This window comes from Corapipo altera, unplaced genomic scaffold, assembly GCF_003945725.1.
Source record: "Corapipo altera isolate COAL_440 unplaced genomic scaffold, ASM394572v1 1, whole genome shotgun sequence".
Classification (NCBI taxonomy): Eukaryota; Metazoa; Chordata; class Aves; order Passeriformes; family Pipridae; genus Corapipo; species Corapipo altera.
In genome coordinates, this window is record NW_020884873.1 from 18,293,175 (window position 1) to 18,319,073 (window position 25,899).

Here is a 25,899-nt window from a genome sequence, read left to right on the forward strand (position 1 = left end):
TCTGGGTAGGATATAGGGCCAAAGAAGGAAGGGAAGACAATTCTGGGTTATTTCATGATTGCATCTGGTACAACATGAGGAAAGGCAGGACATATCTCTGTGATTCTCTGTGACATATTCTGTGATTCACCTGTTCTTCAGGGACATTCTTGTCAGAGGCTTCAGGCTATCTCAGGACAGAGCAGCAGCCACAACCATTATCCCTGCTCCCAGTGACCTTTCTAGAACAATGGTGTTATATTGATTACTCCAAAGTGCTTAGACTTAGCTGTGACCTTTGATACTCAAATCCTGCATCTTGTTTTACTGGTAGGAGTGGTTTAAGAAGTACAACCCACACCAAACGCCTGGCTTAACTCACTGCACAGGTGCACTGGATGTTTGTCCTGGGTGAAATCTCACAGTCAAACACCAAAAACTGGGGAAGAAACATTGTGTTGGATCACGGGCTAGATGTCCTTTGTGCCAGAAAATGGGATAGTCTGGCAATAGAGAAATTTCACACACAGAGATACTTTGTGGCAATCAGTGGACTTTTGTTGCTAATGGATGTAGTACCTGGTCTACTCTGAGAGGTTAAAAATCCTCTAACTGTTGGCTGTTTTGGGGCTACTGCACTCTAGGCCAAATGACACTTTTTACAGGGAGGGGGAAATTGTTGCTCCTTTGAGATCAGCTGAGCATATGTGACAGGGAGAAGGTGTTTTAGCCTAAGAGCCCAGGTCTGCTGGATTCTGCTGGGTGTTGTACATTTGTTGAGAAAATCTTTAACTGTAACAAATAGTACTCAGTCTTGTGAATTCCTTTAACAGACAGTGTGTCGTCCTGTATTCACCTGATTAGTGTGTGCAAGTGGATATCTTAGCCTTGAGAATAAAGACTGGGCCTGAGCAATGATGATAAAAAGGTATAGCTTGGCCAGACCACAAAGCTGGAATGCATTCAAGGAGAAGAAACTGGTTTTAGGAGGCTCATGACTATAAAAGGATAATTTGAGGAATGGGATGTTCCCCAAAAACCACCAGAGACCCTCAAGAGAGCCCTACTGTAATGTAAATAAGTTCTGAGAAGTTATTTAAATATGTAAAAGAGTTTACAGGAATTTTTAACATATATTTATGAGTTTGGGGAAATGTATTTAATAAGTATGAGTTACATAGATGTAAACTATTATGTTGGATAGCTGGGAGTGCACGTTAGGAGGAGCCATCCCCCATGCACGTGTCAGAAAGGCAAGGTGAATATACAAGAAACACAAGAACTGGAGAATTTTTGTGACTTTGCAGAAAACGAGACTTGTTTTGTCAAGGAAACAATCGTCCAGGCTGCTCTGTGGAGGGACACGGGTAAGTGCCACCTGCAAAACCTCAGAGCAACTTAAAAACACTAATACAGAACCTCCGCTGCAGAAAAACTTAACCCAGAGGCTGTGACAAATCAAAATTTTACTCAGCATTATTAGACATTACGGTATGGAAACTGCACAGTCTCTGTACTGTGATGTTTGCAACTTACTTTGCCTTTATTATAAAGATTCTTTTGTTCTGCACTTCAACATCTTGTCTAATGTACTTTATTCCACTGTGCTTTTGGAAAATATCCTGTGGTCACTGACCATGTTTAATACATTGCTAAAATATGTCACACACAAAGAACATGCTATCCACCTAATGGCCAAATCACTGGAACCTTACAGTAAGAGTAATTAATAACATCTCTGGAGTACAAAGAGTTCCTATTGCCTTTTTTAACAGATACAAAATAAACTGAATTTTTCATTCAGCTGTGATAATTATTCTCTTTTGGGAATTACTACAAGAGTCAGAACAATTGTACATCCAGAGGCTTTCTAATACTTCAGCATTAAAAGAGAGACTGTATGTGGGCACAACACAGTTCAAATGTTGTTACTTTCAAAATATATTCTTCAGCAGTAATTTAATAACATATTTCAGCACTCAGAAGAATTTACATCTGCATCTCTGCTACATCTTCCATTTTTCATCTCTTTGCTGTCTACTCTTTCAGCTGGCAGGTTCTTTACGTAATACAAGGTTGATTTAAGCTATTTTCTATTTTTTTTAGCATTTTTCTTTGGTTAGAGCTGGTGCTATCTGCAGAAAACAAGGTCTTAAAGGTGAGGAGATAGTTTGGAAGTAGAAGGATGTGGAGGTTTTTTTTTCAGTTCTGCCACCTCCTCTGCTTAGATATGGCTTTGTGCCTCTGTTTTTCCACCTATCTCATGTTCTTTTATCTGTTTAGTCCTTCTAGGGAACAGCTCAAACTCTTTAGGCTTATGCAGTGTAGCATATAAAGGCCCTCACATTTATTGTAAAAATAAATAATCCCTTTGGTGGACAATTGCTGTGTTTATTTACATTTATTTATTCTGTCTTGTATACCTCTTGTCCTTATTTTGCAAATTTAAAATATACCAGTTCAAATATTTTTTTTTTAAGAGTTTTTATTGAGGTACCTAATAACAGGTCAGCATTCCAGGAAAAACTCCCTATCTTGCTCCCAGTGTCATAACTGAGACAGACTTACTTATGTGTAGTGGTTTTTGAGTTTTACACTTGCTGAAGTTTTTCAAAGCAGGAAAGCAATAGGAATTACCTTATGTAAGGCTGCTGTCTTGTACATTACAGTGTTAAAGAGTTTTATTTTTCCCAATGTTCTCAGTGACAGAGAGAGAGCAAAAAGTCTGCTTCTGATGTTAGGAGATACTGGGAAGTGTATGTAAAGCCTGTTAGAAAGGTTGCAGCAATGCTTGTAGCTTTCTGAAGACTTTTAAATCAATCTTTGAAATATAAAGCTTTGCAACTTGAATATTTTAGCCTATCAAAAATGCTGTTAAGGAGAGAAAAATCAAAGGAAAGGACCATACATAAGGAGATGCAGAAGCGATGAGATAAAACTGATGTAGAGCATAGGACCAGACTGGGAGAACCACAGGGTCTTAAAAATTAGACCAAAAAATTTCTATGCACATAACAAATAGAGCATGGCAGCTTGCCATATGTGCAGTATTATACCTGTATAATCACATGGCATTTGGCTCAGGGTCATGTTGAAACTTCTGCTTGCTGGTACTGGGCAATTTCCCTGTCATTTACCTTCTAAAGCCTGGAAAAGATGAAATACTAATGCACTGCTCATCTGAGTCTGCAACACCTTGTAAGGTATGAAAAAATAACTATGGTGGTTCTTTTTTTTTGTGAAAGTTGTAGGAAGTATGGTGCATATCTAATTTTAATTCACCTGCTCTATTCCATAATAAATATTTCCAATAAAGGTCTTTTACAGTCAGTTTCTCAGCATACTGTGGTTTTCTAAAAGCCAGTTTTCTTGCATACACCTGCATCCCAGCTCATGTTGTCAGTAAACTGCAACATGCTTACTAATATTGAATTCCTGAGAGAAACAGAGCAATTTGCTTGCTGGGAGCTGCACAGAAATTTGTCTTTCTTTCTGGGGGCCTGTTGAGAAAATCCCAGGGAGTGCAGCGAAGGAAACTGCTGGACTTGAAAGAAGAACTGGAGAAAAGGACTCGGCAGGCACACAGCGGGATTTTAAGTCTTTTTTATTTGGTAATTCTCAAGTTGCTCACAGAATATTCTCTCACACAAAATCAAATAAATGTGCATTTGCCTCGTAACATCACCCTTATGCCATGAAATACAATCTTTAGAACTCTTTGGTCAAGAGTTGTGGCAGGTTTGTGGCTGAACGGCTGTGGGAGTGGTAAATTGTACAGATGTGGGAAAGCAGCTGAGAACTAACAGGCAGGTGGCATTTGTGAGGAGAAAAGTGACCTTTTAGCATATAAGAGTGAGCCTCTGTGTCTGGATACACAGGCCAATGCACTGCTGTCTTCTGAAAGTCCATTGTAGCCTTTGTGACCCTTGTCTTTTAGCATCTTATCTCTTTCTCAGCTAAGTATACTTTTACCCAAGAAGGATGCCTGTTTCCCAACAGGCCATCTTCATCCTCGCTGCTTATTTGCTAGCAGGAAACGTGAGCCTGCAGTTTTTGCACCTGCTGTAGCCACATGGGAGGTCAGGGATAGCACTGCTGTTGTGGGTCATGCAAAGTGTTGGTCCTACTACGTGCAAGTGCCTCCATAGGGTGGTTGAAAGTGCCACTAATGTCATAAACATTAGTGAAGAGCAGGTAAGGTAGGCTGGAAAAACAATACTCTTTCCACACAAATACTGTTTGAAAACAGCAAGGAACAAATGTTACATAAAATGTATGCATGCCATTGAGGGAAATATCTTCAATTTTTAACACGTTTGCTAATAATTATTTATCCCAGGGGTCCCAGGCTGGGGTTGTCTAACTTACTAGCTCTGAAAAGCAGGTAGTGTATTGGAGAAAGAAAAGTATCATATTGCACAGCAGCTGTTTCATCTTCTTATAGCCATATACATGAGTAGCCTGACTCTGAAGTCATGCTACTTTTCATCCCAGACTACACCTTTCACAATGGTTTGTTCCCCACATTTCATTATAGGCCACAGAAATACTGGTTTTTTTTCCAGTACATCACATCTTTCTTGTCCACGTGCTCTAAATCCTCTGTCAATTTTCCCTCTGCATTCCACTCAGCTTTAACTGGAGGGTCCTGAAGAAGCAGCAAACAATAAATCCTGCAGCACTGCAGCATGAACTGGCTTTGGATGACAGTTTCTGCGTCAACACCAGCTTTCTGAAAACGAAATGAGGAGAGTTTTCAAAGCTTTGTAATGTTATGATGTTAAAATGTTACATTGCCTCCCTACTCTCCTTCTGTGCAGCTGCTCCACATGAGCTAAGCAGTCAAGAACTTCACTTATCAAAGCTGACGGTACTATTTGAGTGGGACATTCAGGGGGCCCAGGGTACTCTAAAGGTTCTTTTATTTACTAAGTCCTGGCTTCTGGATTATTCCAGCATCCTGCAACTGTCTCTGTTTCCTCATAGAAAGATCTGCAAGGAACTTGATGAGGCCAAGCTTTTTGAAAGGCCCAGCAAGCTGCAAAAGGACGAAGCTCGTCTTTGGAAGTTTCATATATATGTGATATATATGTCATATATCTTCCATAAAAAAAAACCTGCTAAGACAATAGTCCATTTGGATAGTAAGTATCAGGGCTTTGTGCACATCAGCAGTGGCTGCAAGCTTTCTCCTGCTTCCCCAGGGCTTTGACTGCTTGTGTTCAGGGTCAGCTCTGCTATAGCATGGCCATATAATCTTGGATTCAACTCCTGCACAAACAGGCAAAGTGGCAGAAAGGGTGGTGTGAGGAGTTATGAGAAGCCTCATCTTCACCCACAGACCTATCACCACTTAGCCCAAGAGCTCAGTGGTGGCTAGGTGCTTGCCTGAGCTGTGATGTTGGGATACCTGTGCCCAACCTTGCTGACCCTGCCTGACCCACAGACCAATTCCACAGTTCAGTCTTGACCTGCCTGATCACTGGTGATCACTGGTCTGTATCCCTGATCACCACCACCGGCCCTGCTCTTTGCACCTTGCGGGGTCCAGTAGGACTGTGCCTTTGTTGGTAAGGACCTTCCTTACAAGGTTACATGTACATTTATCCATACCTGTAGAATATTTTGGGAGTATATGGGCTGGAAGGGCCTTGCCATAAGTGGAAAACAACCTCAAGCAGAAGGGAGACCTCCTTTTTTTTTTTTAAATAACAAGCTGCCCAGAAAATTGAACCACTGCCTCTGTTCCTGGGCTGTATCTTTACTCACCTTAACAATTTCACTGTAAACCTCTGAGTGGTTTTGGTAACATGATTGCCCAAAGAGATTCCTTATTTCTCGCATGATCCCCTACAAAACAAGCACAGCACAAAGCAGCCTGTTTTCATGTATTATGACAAAAACTGGGAATTTTTGTTTCTCAGGTTGTGTCAGTCAGCAGTGGAGAAGTCACTCATTTCAAGCTTTGGAGGAAGGTCCCATACAAGCAACATAGGGCACTCAGTGCCTCAGCCAGCTGTGTATCATGGGACACAGAATCGTATAATATCGCAAGCTGGAATGGTCCCACAAGGATCATCAAGTCCAACTCCCTGCTTGTAATAGGAATAACTCACCTCTTAGAGAGAAAGACCTGTTTTATTCACTGCTGCTCTCATACTTAGGGTTGCTGGAGCGTAGCTTTTTACATCCCCATCCCTCTCAAGTCCTAAGTTATCCCCAGTGCCATTGCCAATAGATTTTGAGCAGTGTCTTTAGCAGAAGCAAAGTTCTAAATGAAGGGCAGCTGCAGATGGCCCTTCTACCCCACTGCCTAGGTCCAGTTACAAAGAAACATGAAATACCTGTTTGATGTTGGTCATAGTGTCATTTGAAGGTGGAATGCCAAGAACTTTAAATATGTCAGCTGTTCTCTGCTGTAAATCTTCTTCACAAGCATCAAACAGCCTCTGCAGTGCAAAACCAACAGCTGATTACAGTGGCAATCACAGTGAAACAAGAGGCGTAGTGTGGAAAGCATGTGCTGAAAATGCATCTGCGTTAGAGTAAATTGTAGGGCCACTAATTCATTGAAATGTGTCTTCAATACCTGTAAAACAAACTGTTTCATTGAGCTACTTGCGTACTGAAGCCCATTCTTCAGCACTTGTGGGGCCTTATCATCACCATCAATGCTAATGATGGCCTAATCTCAGTCTTGTCCTTTAAGGTGTATCCTTTTGGTATTTTCCATCAGATTCCTCCCAGCATCAGAGCAGTGAGTCAGACATCAAAGTGAAGTCTTTCAGCTAGTAGTTCAAGCATTAACCATAAGAAAACTGGACTGTTTTCCCACTTGGGCTTAACATGGGTGTGGTTTGAATGTGCCCTTCTGAAAAGCAGGAGGAAGCAGATCACTGTCAATTTGCTCTCCACAGCGTTCCATAGGCCCTGCTGGGCTGGAAAATCAGAGATCCAAACTAGGGCCCCAACCCTGTCTGATACAGAAATACTAATACTCAAAGGCTGTTATACTGGCTACACCATATTGATTTGATTAGAATCAGATTGAAAAAATGGACAAGAACAAACCTTAATTATGTGACTGCCTTGTTCATACGTCCAACGGTGGGATGTGGAGATCCTGATTCTTTCCCACTCACGTAGCCGGAGCATCTCGTACCTCTGCAGCACAGCAGACAAACGTGAAGGGTCATTCATGTCCTCAGAGTGCTTGTGCATGGCCATTGCTTTAGACAAGAGCTCTGCATTTCTAGAGCAAAAAGGATATTAAAAACACTTAGCTAAGACAGGATGAAACAACGAATAGGTGTAACTATTTTGCATTATGAGTTTATTTCATGAATCCCATGTGCTTCTCAACTACATTTTGTAGCTGGCAAACAGCTTTCATATGGGAGATAGTGCTTCCTCAGCTGAGTTTTGCATGATCACAGTGGAATCTGATCAGGATGCCATCTTGACTATGTCATTGTAGACTGGTTTATTTAATTAATATGTTCAAACTGGGGATGTCTCCTTCCTTCCATCTTCCAGAAGTCAGTTACAAAGAGATGCTGGCAGATTGAAAGTCTGAGGAGAAGCTGTCTGGGCTGTCTGGTCAGAAACAGAATCCCTAAGGACCGGAGGAAGCACGAAGTATGTGGGTTTTCAGTGTAGAAACACACAGTACTTTCAAAATATGAATAAATACCTTACCTCGCCTCTAGCTTTTTGATCTGCCCTTTCAGTTCTCATTTTCCTCTTTCTCTTGAAGGTCTTTTCTGACAGCCTTTCCAGGAAATGCTCTGAAACAGATTTCTATTGTGAAATATTTTATTTGTACTTGGACACTGGCACAACAGAGGACTCACCCCTACTGAATAGTCTGAGTTCCAGAAAGAAAGCTGGGGAGTGGGAAAGCACAGAGCATCCAGGAAAAACTCCAGGGTAGCTCAACAACCTCCCCTGAAAGCCTCCACACAGGATTTATGCTCAAATCAAGGGGGAAGCTATTTACATCAGAAGAAATGGAGGTGTGGTTGTGAGGATCATTATGATTCTCCCCTTGTATATAAATTTTTAATATAAAGAATAGCATTACCTGTTGCAACTCTCCAGATGTCGTAGTTGAGTATTAACAGAATGAGACCAAACTCTGTTCTCCTTGTCCATCCATCTATCAGGGGAAGAAAGAAATAATAAACCACCTTGCAGTCAGTAGGCAAGTATGTATTAAAGTCTTACAAAATGCACAAGCTAAACTTCCTCCTTCCAATTTCTGATCAGCCCATAGGGAAAAAAAATCCAGAGATGAAAACTTCTCAAGACTATTCTTTGACAGATGGGTGGTTTGTGATTCTGTGAGTCAACAGCAATAGTACAAATAAAATATTCCCAAAGTGTAAGATCTGCATATAATATAGTGCAGATCAAACAGCTTCTGTAAATTGGCTCTGCGTTTCCAGTATAGACTGGATGAAATTTGTTGCTAACTCAGAACCCTTGTGTCTGGCTTATTTGTAATCTTCTGTCCAACCTGCCCTAGTGTGCACCAGCTGCAGTTGACCATGAGGGGCCATGCTAAATACAGTCATTTCTGGTCACTGGACTCACTCCATAACATTTTCCACATTTGTTATCCTTTTTTCCAGACTATAATAGAAGGCCTCCAGGGTTGCAGTCTGCTCTCCGTGGGCTGGTGGCTGCCATGAGTTGTCAAATATATGTCTGAGGAAAAAAAGAAAAGGGAATTCTAAAATGAAGGGGGAAAAGGACACATAAGTGAAACAAGTACCTTATAATAGACAGTCCTGTGAGCAGAGGTTTCATGACTACATCCAAGCTATCAAACGGATCAGAGACTGGACAAAGGCTCCAGGGCACACTGATGCAGATTTGGCACAAGTGAGCTAGCACTCTTGCAGATAATGGCTGATACAGCTCAGAGGAATCCACAGACCAGGGTTTGCCAAAAATAGGAGGGTTTGAGTAATCATTAGGTCTGGATGAAGTGGGCAAGATACAGGGAGAGCTCCTGAAAAATGAACTCAACCCAAAACTGCAGTGTGTGGGGAACAGCAAACTCAGGTGACTAACCCCAAATTCGCAATGCACGAGTGTGGGGTTTTTTTTAATAGAGGAGTACAAAGCTCTGTGTTCTCAAGGTAATTTTTTTCCCAACAACTGCTCTGTGTCTTGTTTCCTAATGAGGATCCCAAATATCAACTATTATTGCAGAGACAGTCCCAGATTAAAGTGCTCCTGTAGCTTGGAGGCAGATGGAGAAGAGAGCAAGCTCCTCCCTGCAACCAGATGTCAGAGAAAGCCTAAGCATAAGGCTCTACCATTGGTTTATGCCAACATGAGTCTGCACAGTTGATGCAAGGGACTGTCCTGCCCCTCTTTCTCAGCATCTCCCCCTCTGCTATTGAAGCACATTTTGGGTTTGTGTACTTGAATGGATTCCTTTCCAGTTAAATCACTTTATTTCCAGTCTTTCAGTAAAGACACTTTTTTTGTTCTTTAAGCTCAACAATCCAGTACAAAATTTGCATTTTAGTCAGCCTTTCCCTGCAAAATTGATGAGCTCAGAGTCTGAGTCCCAAAGTCCTGGATCTCGTTATGCTGTTTATACTGATCTTTCCAATTTGTCTACCTCTTACACTGATTTAAGATCTGCCTCACCTTCTGGAGCTGAACTTAAACTGAACTTGAGGAAAGTAACCATCCCTGTGATGGATGGGAAGATCAGGAAGAAGAAAACAGAGCTTTTACTGAAATATTTCACAGTCAGGAAATGTTTGCAGTCTTGCATTGCAACCCCCCAAGGAATTTTGTAGAAATATTCAGGCCTACTAAGGTTAAACTTGGTAAGTTTATCCAGAGACATCTCCTGTGTAACATACCCACTGCCTTGTTTAGTCATCATTCTGGGATCAGCATCCTCACGCTGTCCTTCCAACACCTCTGTTCTGCTGTAGACAGAAGAGTCATGTGTAGCCATGCCTTTATAGCAGCAGCAGATGTTTGTTGAAAGGAGTGGGCAGCACCAGGGATGCTCTGTGTTGTCAGGAGTGCAGGAAGCTACTGAGACCTGACAAAGGGTCTTTGCTGCTGTAAAAAACAGAAGCCCTCTTTACAGGAAAAGGCATAGGTCGAGTGCCACACCTCTCTCCAGCCAATAAAATCAGTGGAGGTGGATCTTCACCCTGGAGCATCAGTCATTACAGTTTCATCCCACTACCACCTGTTCACTCCTCTCTAGCTCCCAGAGCTGCACACCTCTGCACTGCAGTTGGCCATGGCCAGCAAGTCAGTCTTTGTTGTTGCTATGGACTTTGGCACATCCTACAGCAGATACTGTTTTTCTCTTGCTTCAGGTACAGACCAAATCTGCCAGGTGTAATGGGGAACAGAGCATGGGTTCAAGAGCCCAAAGACATCCACGTGCATCTTGTTCAACCAGCAGCAGGAGTTCAAGAGTTTTGGCTATAATGCTGTGATGAAGTAAAAGAGCCTGCCCTCCAGCAAAGCTGAGAGCTGGTACTTCTTCCAGAACTTCAAGATGAAGCTGTACAACACAGTAGGTGAAACGGTTACTGCTATAGGAGTCAGAGCTATTCATTTATTTGTGGCGTGGGGGTTAGAGAACTGATGAAGACGGCTGAGTAAATCTGGCTGATGAGAATGAATGAACATAAATCAAGGAGTATTTTTATGAACTGAAGAAGAAATTATTTATTTTTGTAATTAGCCAAAAGCTTCATGGACCCTTCCTTTATGATGGTTTTTAATTGTTTAAAGACAATCAAACCTGACTGTGTATCTGGGTGAAGCCAAATACAAGTGTGCTGATTTTGGCTGGAGTAGAGTTAACTTTCTTCACAGTGGCTAGCATGGGTCTGTGTTTTGGATTTGTGCTGAACACAGGGTTGATAATATAGAGATGTTTTGGTTATTGCTGAGCAGGGCTTATACAGAGCCAAGGCCTTTTCTGCTTTTTGTACTGCCACCTTGGTGAGGAAGTCGGGGGTGCATGGGAGGCTGGGGGGAGATACAGCCAGGACAGGTGACCCAAACTGACCGAACGGATATTCCAGACCATATGACATCATGCTCAGTATATAAAGTGGGGGGAAGAAGGAGGAAAGGGGGGATGTTGGGAGTGATGGTGTTTGTCTTCCCAAGTCACTGTTATGTGTGATGGGGCCTTACTCTCCTGGAGATGGCTGAACATCTGCCTGCTTGTGGGAAGAAGTGAATAAATTCTTTGTTTTCCTTTGCTTGCGTATGTGGCTTTTTCTTCCCCTGTTAAACTGTCTTTATCTCAACCCATGGGTTTTCTGGCTTTTCTCCTTCCAATTCTCTCCCCAGTCCTGCTGGTGGGAGAATGAACAAGTGGCTGTGTGAGGCTTGGTTGCCACCTGGGGTGAAACCATAAGAGTCCTTTTTGGCACCCAGCATGGGCCTTCCCACAGGTTGCGTTCTTCATGAACTGCTCCAGCGTGGGTCTCCTGTGAGGCCACAAGTCCTGCCAGCAAACCTGCTCCATCACAGTCATCTCACAGGGTAACACCCTCCTTCAGACATCCACCTGCAATCCTGGAGGTTCCACCAAGAGGGAACATATTCCTAACAAAAAGCTGCCCTGTTCCAGAGCTTGACAGAGAAACTATCCTCCCTCTGGGGCTCCCTGCCTCAGTCCTCAGGGAGAAATATGGAACAAGTGAAGTTTCCTGTAATTCAAAGGAGGTGGACAGCCTTAAGAGCTCATCCCATGTTGTATACCTCCCACTAGCTTGTCTCTCCCTCCCCTGAAATGTTATGTTGAAACCAGTTTAAGGATGGACAGCTGTCTTTCAAGCATGTAGTGGCTGTCATTTTTCTCTGAAGGCTCTGTGCTAGTTCGGAATATTTCACAGCTTTATCTGAGTTTGCTTGTTCAGCCAAACATCAGGCTACCTCAGGCCTCCCTGTCTGTGCTCCAGAGTCCCACAGGGCCTCTCAAAGTGTAGAATAAACCAGAGCACAGGGCCAGTCCCCGATAAAGTCTTATGTCCTATCTTTGACATTCACCAGTGCTAAGCAATGAGTGCTGAACTGGATGCCACGGTGGGTGTGAGGACTCCTTGAAGACTTTCCTCCCCAGGAAGCTAGGAATGATGTGGTTGTCACAATGTCACCTCTGGAGTGGTAGGTTCTCACTCACTTCCAGAGGGGGGCTGAAGAGAGGTTTTAGTTCAAAACCATTTCTCTGCATCCGAGGAGCAAATGGTTAAGGGAAATTTCATTACAGAATCACTCCCCACTGGCTCTTCAGAGGGATCTACAGTATCTTTACAAACTTGAGCCTAGGAGAAACAGCTAAATTATCACCAAAATTGATATTTTGCCTACTGAATCACTGGTGTGTTTGGTAGCTGATCTGCGTCAATTAAGCTGCAGTTAGCCACAGTACTGAAGCCAGTGCTTGGAGTTTACTCAGGTTTGGGTATGACCTCCTTCTGTGCCAAATGCTGTGCAGTGCTCAGTGTGAAGGGGACAGGTCTTGTACAGAGATTGCAGTGTGTGACCCTGAGACTTTTTCTGTTGAATGTCACAACTGGCATGGAGCTGAAAGCCACCAATGGAAAGATGCTTCCTGCCCTGACAGTCTTTTCTGAAAGCCTGCGCTACCTGAAGCAACATGCCCTGAACACCATTGAAGAGGCCTCCTTCCAAATCATCTATGACCAGGAGGAGATCACCTGGGTCATTACTGTCCCAGCCATATGGAGATCTGCTGCCAAGCAGTTCATGCGTTTGGCAGCAAAAGAGGTAAAAGCAGGGGTTATCTCGCTGCCTCAAATTATCTTTGGAGGTTTCTTTGCTCATTGAGGAAAAGGAACTCCTCAACAGGTAAACAACCTGTATTTCAAATTTCAGTCCACACTGAGGGTGGTAGGAGAGAGGATGTCCCAAATTGGCATTAACAACAGCTCTGGTCTTTTCCCCCACTGCCATGTAGAAATGAGCCCTACAGAGATCAGCGGTGCAAGAACCACCACCCCTGCATGGGCTCCATGTGAGAACAGTCTCTCTAGCAGGTGGTGTTCATGCAGCAGTAATCTCAGCACCTTTCCTTGAACTGACTCCTCTCTTCTGTGATTTTAGGCAGGAATGATCTCTGACATGCTCTCTAAAAATCTGATCATTGCCTTAGAGCCAGAGGCTGCATCTCTGTGGTGCAAACAGCTTCCACAGGAAGGGTTTATGGCAGACAGCAGTGACAAGAAGAAGTTTGAAGACTCCCCTGGGATCCAGTATATTGTTGTTGACTGTGGAGGTAAAATTTTCCCTGATTAACCAGTACCATCTTTTCTGGGCATGGAGCATGGCTCTTTCACAGTGTCCCCAAAGGTCTGCAGTGCAGTCCCAGAGCTTGGGCTCCACTGCTTTTGCTTGTCATGGGGTTTTTATTTTTATTTCTCACTTAATGAGATCCCATGGGCAGGCAGAAAAATAGGAGGAAATAACAGGATTGTGTTTCACACTATAGTGCACTTCAGGTCAGACAGTTATAAGAAGAGCTCCTGCCATCACTCCAGATCAGCCTGCACCACATCCCAGCACCAGCTGCTGGCACACACCCACGTGCTGTTCTATAGCCTGAGCTCACAGCCTCCTCCATAGCAGCAAGTGTAGTTAGTGCCCAGTGAACTGACCAAAGAGATTAGCTAGCAGGCACTGTGAAGTAAACAATTTAAACTATTTGATGAAGCACTTAGTAATTTCTCTAGTTTCCTGAGTGAGATTTTTTGGTGTGATGTGATTTTTCTGCTAAGAGCAGTCTGGTGATCATGAACAAATACTGAAAAGGCATCAAGAGGACCACAAGTTCCTGAGAGTCTTATCACCACTGTTCATCTTTACTCAGAGCTTGCATATTAAAAGGCAGGAGTCAACTATCTGTGTGAGGAGGCCAGTGTCCTTCTGTGACCAGGAAAGAGACTGGCTTGTTCAGGGAGCAAGTCAGAGCATCCAGCTCTTATTGGAAATGACTGTAGGAGCCTTGAGAGACCAGGCTTGTAAACAAAGGTGCATAAATTTAAGAAATTTAGAGAAGTATAAGAAATAGCAGAGGAGTGAGAATGAGAAAAGAAAGCAGCAGAAAATCACATTTGCAAACCAGGAGTTAGGAAGGTAAGATTATATTCAGTGGAAGCTACAGACCTCATGTACTTAAAGAAAACAGCTAAATTCATTTCTGTTTGTGTGTGTGTGTAGGTGGCACAATAGACATCACAGTAGATGAGATCCAAGAAAACCATTACCTGAAGGAATTACACAAGGCAACTGGAGGTGGATGGGGAGGCAACAGAGTGGATGAAAACTTCACTAATTTCCTCAGGGAAATATTCAGTGATGGTGTATGGGATGAATATGTAAAGAGCCACCCTACTGAATTACAACATATGATGTACAACTTCAGTCTACAGAAATGCTCTGCTAGCAGAGAGGCAGTCTACATACATTGCTACTACAACCTGACCAGAGTGGCAGAGTGCAAGAAGAACATCTCCCAGTTCTTCGAAAAAGCAGAAGGAGCTTTGTGGTGTGATGGGATGATCATGATTACATAGGAGAAAATGAAGAGCCTGTTTGACTACAGTAGCAAAAATATAATTTGTACTTTGAGGGAAATTCTTGACAAACCTGGGATGGCCAAGGTCCAATACATTTTGCTTGTGGGGGGCTTTGCGTCTAGTATCATCTTGAGAGATGTGATCAGTCAGGCCTTTAGCAAGAAGTATCATATCCTTTGTCCAGTGGAGGCCCAAGCAGCCATTGCAAAAGGGGCTGTTTTATTTGGAGTCAATCCATACCTTGTTACCTCAAGAATCAGTGCCAAGACATATGGTTTAAAAGTAAGTCAGATATTCGATGATGCCATCCATGATGCCTGTAAACAGAAGGTCTCAAAAGCTGGTGGCTATGTTTATTGCACAGATCTCTTCCAGAAAATGGTGGGATTTGGGGAGTCAGTGAACATAAATGAAGTTGCCCACTATGATTTCTCTCCAACAGAACCAGATCAAAAAAATGCATACTTTGTTTTCTATTGCACAGAAAAACAGGATGCTCAGTATGTAGATGAGGAAGGGATTGAACAGCTTGGGTTCTGTACAGTGCCAATGCCAGACACGTATCTGGGGACACAACACCAGCTGAAGATGGAGATCAAGTTTGGGCTCACTGAATTTAAAGCTACATGTAGTGATCTTACTTCCAAAGAAAGTCGGACAGTTATAATAGATTTTTTAACTGTATAAATACTCAGTATATTGAGCAGAAGAGACAATAAGTTTAGGGAGAAAATGGCTTTAGAGGGAGGCAGTATGGTCAAAGGTTGGACTTGATAACTTTGGAGGCCTTCTCCAGCCTTAATGATTCTAATGATTCAATGAATCCTACAATAGAGGAGGCATCTGTACCAATAAGTCCATCATATACCTTTCTGTTTACAGAGGTAAACTGCTAGTCTGATTCCCTGGTTCCTTCCGTTGCTCACCAACCACCCTTTCAATCCAATACAGCACTTTCCATTGTATCTGACAGCAGGTTTATCTGCTGCTTTATCTCATGCTGTTTTAGCTTGCATCTCTGAACACAGTAGTCCATACCACTAATATAATCATCTGTATTCTACCTGTATTTGATGCAAAGACTCTGGATAGTGTCTAACTTCCACATAAACCATCCCACAGCTGTTTATTTTAGCCTGGCAGGTTCTTTTAGCCGCATCCTCTTTTCCTCTGATGCCAGTTCTCTTTACCTGGAGTCTAGATTTAACTCTGCTGAGGGTGACATTTGATGGATTTCTGTTTTCTTCAGGACACCACTTATATAAATTGTTTGTAATTAAAGTGTTTGTATCCTGAACAGGAGCACTCTGTGAAGCAGTCTGGGGGCTTGAGTCCAAAACCTGTGGCAGTATTGTTTCTGTTAAATTATTGGGTGGTTTGATCTCATTAATTGGGCAGATATGAACACCAGATTGTAACCTTACAGGTATGAATAGTACTTATGCTGCTGCCTGAGCCCCTCTGTCTGGATCTAGGTACTCTCTGCATCTCTGACTTGGGCTTCGTATTTTCCATATCCATAAAATCTAATTTCTTTGCCTCCTACCTACAGCACCTATGCAGAGGTTCAGCGCAGCGTGGCCTGCATGAGCCTAAATTTGTCTAAGAAAAGGATGCAATCCTGCAGTGTGCTGGGTCGGGCAGGGGTGGAGTTAACTTCCTTCATAGTGACCCCTTATGCTGGTGTGTGATTTGTGACCAAAAATGGTCGTGTTAGCACACTGATGATCTGGGGAGAGGCAGGGTGAGGTTTTTGAGCTTTTTTTTCCCCCTTCACTAAAGATGTAAAGTTTCCCTGCTGAACATCAGCCTGTCCCAATGCAAATTTTTGGTTACCTGGATACAGTGCAGGAAAACTCAGCATTGGCATCTTTATTAGCTTAATGGTCATGTTAGAGTCACTGCTAGCCATGTACTTAATGTCATCAGTTGTGAGAGCAGCATTAAGAGGACTAATTTGCATATATGCTATGCCCTATGATGTATAAAAGTGGGGCTATTTTGAAATCTTTACCTTTGTTTTCACATTTAAAATTTTAAGCACACAATAAAAGTATTCACAACAGAAACCTGTGTGCATTTCTACCATGTCAGGTGGTACTGCTCTGCATGCTTTGTAAGGGCCATTCTGGGTGGCCAGGCCCCAAGAAGCTGAGCACTCCTCCTTTTTTCCTGCACATTGCATTTGGTACTTTCACCAGTCCAAAGTGCAACACAACTCCACCTGAGCCCACTAATGCTCTGGAATGAGAAAGAGAAGTGCGATCTGGGAAGGTGGCAGCTGGGAAAGCTGCGTGCACCTGCCCCAGGTCTTTCCCACATGTGGCCTTTGGGATACAGACACTGACACCAACAGTCATGACTGCAGCTCCTAATTTTGCTTTTTTTGATGAGCTGATTATGTTGATAGCCTCAGATACTGAGCATGGAGCAGAAGTGTTTGTCATTTCTCTAAAAGCAGCACTGAGTGTCAGCATCTGGAGCTAAGCATCTCTGAAACCTGGCAATATGGTGACATGGGCAATATGGGAATTAACCCCAGTTACATAAAAAATAGGGTGGTTTTACATTAAAAATAACAAACTTTCAAGGATAAGAAAAGATAGGGAGGTTTGCAGTGCCTGTAACTGGGACACTGACAGAGCTCTTCAGGTGTCATCGCTGCTGGATCCTAAATGGCTGGGTGGGTAGAAGGTGCCATCGGTTTCTGTGGCAGTTGCCTTCTGCCTAAAGCACGTGATTTGTTGGAAACAGAGAGGAAGCAAACACTACTTTGCACTAGTGACACACCCATCCTCTGCTTCCCTGGCTGGGGACAGAGCTAGGAAAAGTTTGGCCAAGGCCCAAACACAGTGGGTGTACTCCCTGCTCTGGATTTCCCAGTGCTGTCTGCCTCCCTGGCCTTACCCTGACTGCTTTATGTCAGCTGAATTTAAAAATTCACAAAAAGTTCACAGTAACTATAAATTAGTCTTGAATCTGTGGCAGCAGGGTGCCGGAGCACTGGAGCTGTGAAGAGTCCCCAAGAACAGAATGCTGTAAATCCTTATGTCATTGGCAACTAACTGTTCAAATGGATTCAAGCAGAAACTGCAACAGAGGTTAAACAATAGCTTAGCAACAGCTGATAGGATGAAAATACAACCTCAAGTTACCTTAGATCATTATAATGTTAAAAAACACACTCTCAGGGGAATTTGTATGTGGAAATCATAGTATAATGAACTGGACCAAGATCAGCACATGTACATTAAAAATTTTGTTATACAAGCATGAGCAACCAATCTCCTGTTTCTGCATGATTCTTATTTGTTACCTTTTTGTAAAAAGGACTCTGCTTGTTTCCCAAAAAGTGTACCAGCTGTGCTAGATGCCTGGCACCCTGTTCTGCAGATTTGTAATGAAATCATATATCTCAATTCAGTGTGCTAATTGGCTCTTGCACACTGGGTGAAAGGGCCCTGCCTTAGGGATAACGTGCTGAGGAGCATCACCCCTGTTAGAAAATATGTCTCCTCATGCAACAAAAATACACTTAAGAGCATTCATCTCCCTTGCAGTAATAAACAAAACAAACCTTGGGAGAGGAAAAAGAAATAAACCAAGCATGCATCCTCTTGCCCCAGGGTGGGGATGTGTCAGCAATAATGTGATGACTTTATGATTAAACAGCCCATTTTTCAGAGCTAGGCCATTTCCAGGCCAAAAAAAAAAAGGTTTCTGGAGCTTTTTTGTTTCAATCTCTAGAGACTGCTGAGGTGTAGCATAAATGTGTATAGCCCTGTTAGAAATGTCAAAACTTTATGAGGTATTATTGTGTTCATCTTACAAGGACTCAGCAAATCATGCAAGGGGAAAATAGAAGATAATTTTCCAAATCCCCTAGGGAATCAGAGAATGTTTTGGATTGGAAGGGACCTTAAAGATCATCTTGTTCCAACTCCTCCACCATGGGTAGATATACTTCCCACTAGACCAGGTTGCTCAAAGTTCCATCTAACCTGGCCTTGAACTCTTCCAGGGATGGAGCATCCACAACTGCTCTGGGTAACCTGTTCCTGTGCCTCACCACCCTTGTAGTAAAGAATTTCTTCCTAATATCTAATCTAAACCCACCTTTTTAGTTTAAAGCCATTACCCTTTGTCTTATCACTATATACCATCTCCAGTGAAACAGTCCACCTCCAGCTCTCTTGTAGCCTCTTTAGGTACTGGAAGATTCTATAAGATCACCTCGGCTTGTGAACTTCCACAAACAAAAACAGAAAGGAGGGAAATGAAGGGTGAACAAGGGAGGTGAAAAGGGAAAGACTAAGAAAGCTAAGAGGGAAGACATCCTTAAACAATGTGCATTGCTACCACAGCTCAGGCCAGAGGGCTGGGCTCACAGCCATGCTCCAACTTCTCCTACTGAGATGTTCATAGCAAATCAGGGTGCACCAGGCCTGCAAGGAGAACATGACAACTACAGAGAAGAAGAAAATTTGCAAGCAAGTAATTTTACATAACATTCCAAAGGGAAAACAGCTCTACCTCCATGTTTCAGGTCTGCTTGAGCCCTTTTACCTTTGGCTACAGTTGGTGCTGCTCTTTCTTCAGGAGTTCACTCTCTCCCAGGCCACCTATGAAAAGCACCTGATGAACTTCCTGCTCTCAGCCAAAAACTTGGTGCTTTCCCCACTGAGCTTCTGCCAAGCAGTTTTGGCTCCCAAGACCTGAGAACTGCCAACTGCTGTGGTACTGTCCTTGCTCCTTCCCCTGCGTTTGTGTGCTGGTGACTGGGCTTGGGCAACCAGTGCTACACTGGCTATGTCTGCCTTCAAAGAGGTAGAGATCCAAGCAGCACCATAAACATATCCCCCCCACCCTGGGATCTCCTGAGATCTTGGGAATTTTTCTGAGGATTTGGGGATGAGAAAGGAGATGGTTGTGCAGCTTTTTTTAGACTACACTTTGTTTGCTGTGAGGGAAGGTGCAGGGGCAAGCTTCGGTGAAGTCATTTGAGGCATCCCTCAGCAATGGTGGGATACAACCCTAGCAAGTCCAATTAATCCCTGTGAGTTTGGAGCCAGCAGTCTCCTTCTGCCCTGGGGTATCAGGCTGGTTTTGCTTGCCATGCTGCATATTTCCCCCTCACATCTGTTTCTTCCCTCCTCTAACCCAACCCAAACAATATGAGGTTTTGTCTGCTCTCGGCACCCAGAAGCAGTTTCTCAAGCCCCTTAGCCCTTATTTTGTGTGCGTGTGCTGGACTTAACCAGAACATTCCTGCCATAGGTTAAGCCCAGGCATGGATAATCCAAGAAATTTTTTTGCCTCCAGATCCAAGTGACCATGATGATAACAGGCTCATAGATACTATTTTCAGCTCCACACTGGCCCTTCTCCTGCTTCTTATCTCTCTCCGAGGCAGGCAGGCCTTAGAGATGGGACAGAGATCCCAGCTGCAAGCCAAGAGGATTAGGGCAGTGAAATGCCTGTGTTCCTGGCTTGGCTGTGCTGAACCATTTATCTCCTGTGTTACAATGAGGCGGCTTTCTAGGGCACTGTGGGCGTGGATGCTGTGCCATGCTGCCATCACTGTCCTTGCAATGCTGTCATTTTGAGCTGGCAAAGCCTCCCACCCACATGAGACCAAAGCCAAGAGCAGCTGCGGAGTGAGCCCCTGCTACACCAGAGGGCTATGGGGAAAGCAGTGACGACTGCAGGAAAGCAGGACTGGAGATAGCTGCTGGAGCTGGAAACAGGATCTTTGGACTGAAGGACTAAAGGGTGCTGGGAAGAGGGGACATTAGGGCACCACAGTGCCCACAGCATAGCAGCACTCTTGGGAGAAAACCAGGAAAATTAGTGCTTGGGCAAGGATATCCCTCAGGAAACAGGAGCCAAGCACTGGCTTTGGCAAGGGTGAGAGGGGAGGAGAATTGATTTTTTTCTTCGCCTCTGAGAACTGCCCTTTTTTCCCTTTTTCTTCTCAGACAGTGAGACCTTTGCTGTGGCACCTGACCCACAGTGAGAGGGCTTGTCCCCCCTCCTCATGTGGTTAGTTTCTTTCCTGATTAAAAGTGATTAGGTAGCCCTAAAGCCTGTAGAAATGTGACCGAGGGGAACGGAGACAAAGAGTCCCTTCAAGATATCTTAAATCCCCAGGACAGTATTTAGAGAGCCCTGAGGAGAGAACTGGAGCAGAAAGACCCTGCCAGGACCTCCCTGTCCTTCTTCCTCCTGCTGCATCCTTCGTTGCCAGCATCTCCTCCACCATGTCGTTCTCTGAAGCAGAAGTGCAAAGTGCCCGAGGTGCCTGGGAGAAGATGTATGTGGATGCTGAGGACAACGGGACAGCTGTGCTGGTCAGGTAAGGAAAGAGCCCATCCAATTGCTATGCCAGAGGGTTGAAGGAGGAACAGCAAGAAGGATGGAGTTAAGGCCTAGGAGCACGTCTTGATGTTGTTCATGCAGCCCGTGTTGGTAATATTTTGATCTGCTGTGATTTATCCCATCTCAGGGAGGAAAAAGGGAAGAGGAGCAATCCACACAAGGAAAAATAAAAGGAAATGAGGAAGGGGTGGGAAAAGAAGAAGAGATAAGAACAATTTCTTTACCCATTTAAGGTAAAGAAAAGAAAGTGTGGTATGAAAGAGAATGGGAACAAAACATGGGCCTTATTTCCCTCTTCTCTTTACCTCTAAACTCCTTTAATGATTTTTGTTAACTTCTCAGTATTTCACTTCTGATTCTCCTTTGGCCTTTCCAGTCCATCTGTTCCATTTTATTGCCCCCTTCTGTCACATTAAAAATGGGAGTTTAGATTTTTTTCTGTTGGTATCCCCAGGAGAGTCGAGACCCTGGCGCCCAACAGTCAGTCAGCATCTTGTAATGAGACCCTTCACCAACAGATTCACAAGATTGGAGGGTACCTCGACCTCCCTTGTTAGGGGGAACTCACCAGAGCCAAGACCCCTCAGCAGGTCCTGCCAAAGTGTTATCCGCTGCTGGCGACTGCAAGGACTCACTTTAACAGTTTACAAATAACACTTTTTATTAATACAATTTGTGACAGATTAATAAGGTTCGAAGATTGTCGGTGATAGTGTCTACTGCAAAAATGTTTTAAAGCAATCTACTGATACATATATTAAGCAAGCACAAGTTTTCATACGAAGCAATCTAATATGCTATTAGATAAGCATATTAGTATAAGCAAAAGCTCTAGTCCTAAGAGCAGCATTTAATGCACATGGAGTATATTTCTCACCCAAGGCATCCCTCTGGGGTGGGAGAATATGGACTCAGCCTGTCGACTGATCCCAGCAGTTTCGGTGCAGGTTTTCTCCCACTTTCTCCCTATCCTCAACTTACTTTTGTACTATTTTCTTTATGTTTGGGTGGAGTTTGAGTGGCTCTAGTCATAAATACTTTTTATTTCTGATTGGTGCATTTAATGGGAGGAGGGCAGTGGTCATGGTTTGGCACCTGAGGAGGGGGTTCAACATGGTTCTTGGCTTCAGCAGCAGAACATCCTGATTCTCCCTTATCAGACAGGGACTGTACGGTCTCAGTACCACAGTGTTCTTCCATACTGCTGGGATTAGAATGGAGGGGGACCATGTAGGCTCCACTTCGTTCCACACTCCGTTTTGTTTCTCTGAGCAGTGTACTGAGGAGTTGTACTGAGTCGACCTCAGTCCATCCAGGGAGCTGCAGCTGCTTTTTACCCTAAAATTCCGAATACCCTCTAGGTTTAAATCTATCCATCACCCCACACTTTCCTATGGGCTTCCCCCTCTGTTTTCATCCTGTTTTCCTCTCTTCTCTTCTGTTCACCTTTCACATACCCCTCACTCATCTGGGACTTGTATCACCTCCATAAGCATTGATCAGTCTACATACTATTTCAGGTTATCAGACCTCTACCCCTCCCTCTGGCTTTCTTGCATATCACATCTTATGCCTGCATTACTCTCAAAAAGTGTTACACACTGCTCTTTCCTTCTGCAGACTACACAACCTGAAGGCCAGTTAGGGTCAGGAATGCAGCCATAAAAGGCTAATAGCATCCAGTAGCTTGGCTCCCTGGGGTTATTTACTCTAGAAGATTTTGCTTTAGAGTCCTATAGCCTCAGACCTGTCTATAGAGATATTCAAGGCTCCCAGTACAAGAGAGACATGGGGAGACCAGAAAGAGTCAAGTGAAGGGCCAGGAAGATAATTAGGGCATTGGAGTATCTCTCCTATGAGGAAAGGCTGAGAGAGTTGTGACTGTTCAGCCTGGAGAAGAGAAGGCTCAGGAGGAGATTATCAATGAGTATATAAAAATCTGAAGGAAGAGTACAACAAAGGCAGAATCTGTCTCTTCTCAGTGGTGCCAAGAAACAGGACCAGAGTCAATGGGCACAAACTGTAACACAGGAGGTTCTCTCTGAATATCAGGAAACACTTTTTTACTGTGAGGACTGCTGAGCACTGGTGCAGGTTCCCCAGAGAGGTTGTAGAGTCTCCATCCATGGATATACTCAAAAGCTATCTGGACATGGTCCTGGGCAACCGGCTTGACCAGTGGGGTTGAACCAGATGACCTCCAGATGTTCCTTCAAGCCCAACCATTCCATGAAATGCAATCTGGAATTTGCTATTGATACTTCAGGGGGATAAATGGTTTACCTAACAGAGTAAACTGCTTTTTTAAGAGCTTGATGAAGATGACTGTAATTGATTAAAGGCAATTCTAAACATATTGAATTGTGTTACTTTTGAATAAATGAAATGAGCAGTACTCAAACTATAGTCAAACCCATAGTCAGACAGCAATCCATCACAGGTAGGAAGAAAGCTTTGGGATGGACTCTAGGAAGGGGTTAATTAACAAAACCAATAATATATTTTCTCCATGAAAACACCCATCAGAATCACAGTGGTCATATCTGCTGTCCAGAACATCTTTGAGAATATTATGCTGTCACACTTACCTCATGTGAACATGCTCCCACTTCCCTGTGGAAGTAACCTAACACAGAGTTAACACTGAAGAAAAGGTGAGGGAGGGGACAGGCTGCCATGGGCATGGGGCACTGTGGACAGAGGCAAAAGGCAAAGCAGAAACAAGAAATGCAGGGGACAGAGGTGTCTCTTCTCATAAAGAGAAGGAAAAAGGGCAATAAATGCATAAGATGAGGCCTGGAATGTTTAGCCATATCTGCATTGATGCCTGGGTTCACGAGTTAGGATGTCTCTCATTTCTCAACAGGATGTTTACTGAGCACCCAGACACCAAGTCCTACTTCACACATTTCAAAGGCATGGACTCTGCTGAAGAGATGAAACAGTCAGACCAAGTCAGGGGCCATGGCAAGAAGGTTTTCACTGCCATCAACGACATGGTGCAACACCTGGACAATTCTGAGGCTTTTCTTGGGATAGTGAACCCACTCGGCAAGAAACATGCCACTCAGCTGAAGATTGACCCCAAAAACTTTAGGGTGAGCCAGTAGCCTTCTTCCCAAGGGGTGTAATTGTGAGGGGAGGATGTTTTCCCCTTTGAGGAGTAGAACTGAGGAAAAACAGGCATTTCAAAGTGTACCGCCTACCTAGTGACTGTAAGGACAAATGAACCTTCATTGCTAAAGAGGGCTAGATAGTTAATGAGCAGGAAAGATCAGGAAGAAACTTAGCCCCTCAAGCCATGTATTCCATAAGTGTCCAACATGGGGCTCCTCATGGCCTCTAAACATTTGGGACCGTCCACTGATAGGAGAAAGATTGCAATGGATGGACCAAGTGAATCAGTCCTGTAAAGCCATCTTTAAGTGATATGTGCAGTCAACAATAACTAGATACATAGGACAGTTAAAAAAACCAGCAGCAGTGACCGCATTTTTTTGTGAATTCTATAATGCACCATATTTTCCATGCCCTGTTACAAGCTCTGCATGCAATATGCTGCAAATAGCTCCTGTACCCCTTTCTGCCTTCCAAGAATCTCAACTAAAGATACATGCTTTACTCTTATGCATCTAATGTGGAGGAAAGTTCACACTGGTTGTTTCTTCCCTTGTCCTTGTTTAGATTATCTGTGACATTATCTTACAACTGATGGAGGAGAAATTTGGTGGAGACTGCAAAGCTTCCTTTGAGAAGGTAACCAATGAAATCTGCACTCACCTGAATAATGTCTACAAAGAGGAGGGTTGGTGAGGATGTGCACCCTCCATGCTCTTCAAACATCTTGATGGCACTGATTTGCTGCTTTTGGGCCCCCAGCCCCAGCTGGAAGAATGAAAACATAAAAATAAAATTAAAAAAAAAAGGCAAGAAAAAAGGCTTATACAATATAGATATCAATGTCAATAATTTCCTTAGCAAAATGAGTTTCTACAGCTAAACAAAACCCACAGATACATCAAAGTCAACCAACAAATCCTGATGTGCTTCACAGTTTCAATGCTCCAGGTGGGTTCCTCTGGCCACTGTCCTTTAAGATTACATGTTAAGATGATGACTTTAAGCTTGCTGACTTTAAGCTTGCTATTCCTAAAAGAAAGACTTGCTCCTTCCAGCAGCACCAGCAGCTCTTTAACTCATCTACCACCTCTCCATCCTCATGAATGACAAGGAGGCCATTTTGAAGCATCTCTAGGAACTTGGTAGAGGTCATTGTTTAAGAGGCATGAGTGTTGTTTTGTGTTTGACGTTAAACAAAGGGGAAGTGGTGTATGGGAAAGACTAACAACTGGGAAAGACATGGGGAAAGTCCCTTCTTGCATGAGCCAGCAGAGTTTTCTAGTCTTGGTTTCTCAGGGCAGTTTTCAGCACAAGGGTTACAGCAATGAGTGTGATCACCACTGGGTCTCTCTGGGCAGGCATGAACATCTCCAGGGCGTGCATTTCACAGTGTAACTCCCAGCAAATTACTCTGCTGTGTTCCCTGGCAAAGGCAATAGCACCGAGCTCACTGGCTCTTGTGCTACTCAAGAGTGCACCCAGCTGAGGGAAGCTGCTGCCTCGCTGAATGGGTGGCATGGTGGGCTCAGCCCAGCATGGGACTCATCCTGTCCAGTTGCACAGCCTTGGCCTCCCTTCAGTCGTAACTGAGTCCTGAACTATTTAATTGCTTTTCTTCATATTCCTTAGACGTGGTGAAACAATCAGCAAATAACCACATGCTGCAAATAATCACATGCTGGTTTGCTTCAGTGTAACACAATAAACACAGAGAAAGCAGATGCGTCCTCTTGTTTGTAGCACAGAGAAGGCGATGTGCAAGTGGTAGCTGGTTACAGTGCACAGTTACTGGTAGTACTGCAGGTTTTACCAAAAC

At 43.7% G+C, this 25,899-nt stretch overlaps 1 protein-coding gene and 1 pseudogene across 4 annotated transcripts in view; both read left to right on the forward strand.

Annotated features, from left to right (window-relative positions):
* Positions 1-25,899, forward strand: part of LOC113957266 (cytoglobin-1-like) — a 31,763-nt gene extending 5,864 nt beyond the window's left edge. For 2 of the 4 annotated variants that reach the window (XM_027664574.1, XM_027664565.1), the window contains exons 4-6: positions 20,736-20,940; positions 23,830-24,061; positions 24,648-24,858. In XM_027664574.1, the coding sequence (XP_027520375.1) occupies positions 20,846-20,940; positions 23,830-24,061; positions 24,648-24,776 (456 nt within the window). In that variant the 5' untranslated portion in view covers positions 20,736-20,845 and the 3' untranslated portion in view covers positions 24,777-24,858. Of the gene's footprint in view, positions 1-20,735; positions 20,941-23,829; positions 24,062-24,647; positions 24,859-25,441 lie in introns of those variants that run through there. The other 2 variants (XM_027664583.1, XM_027664592.1) reach the window with 2 other exon arrangements.
* Positions 10,262-15,815, forward strand: LOC113957223 (annotated as a pseudogene).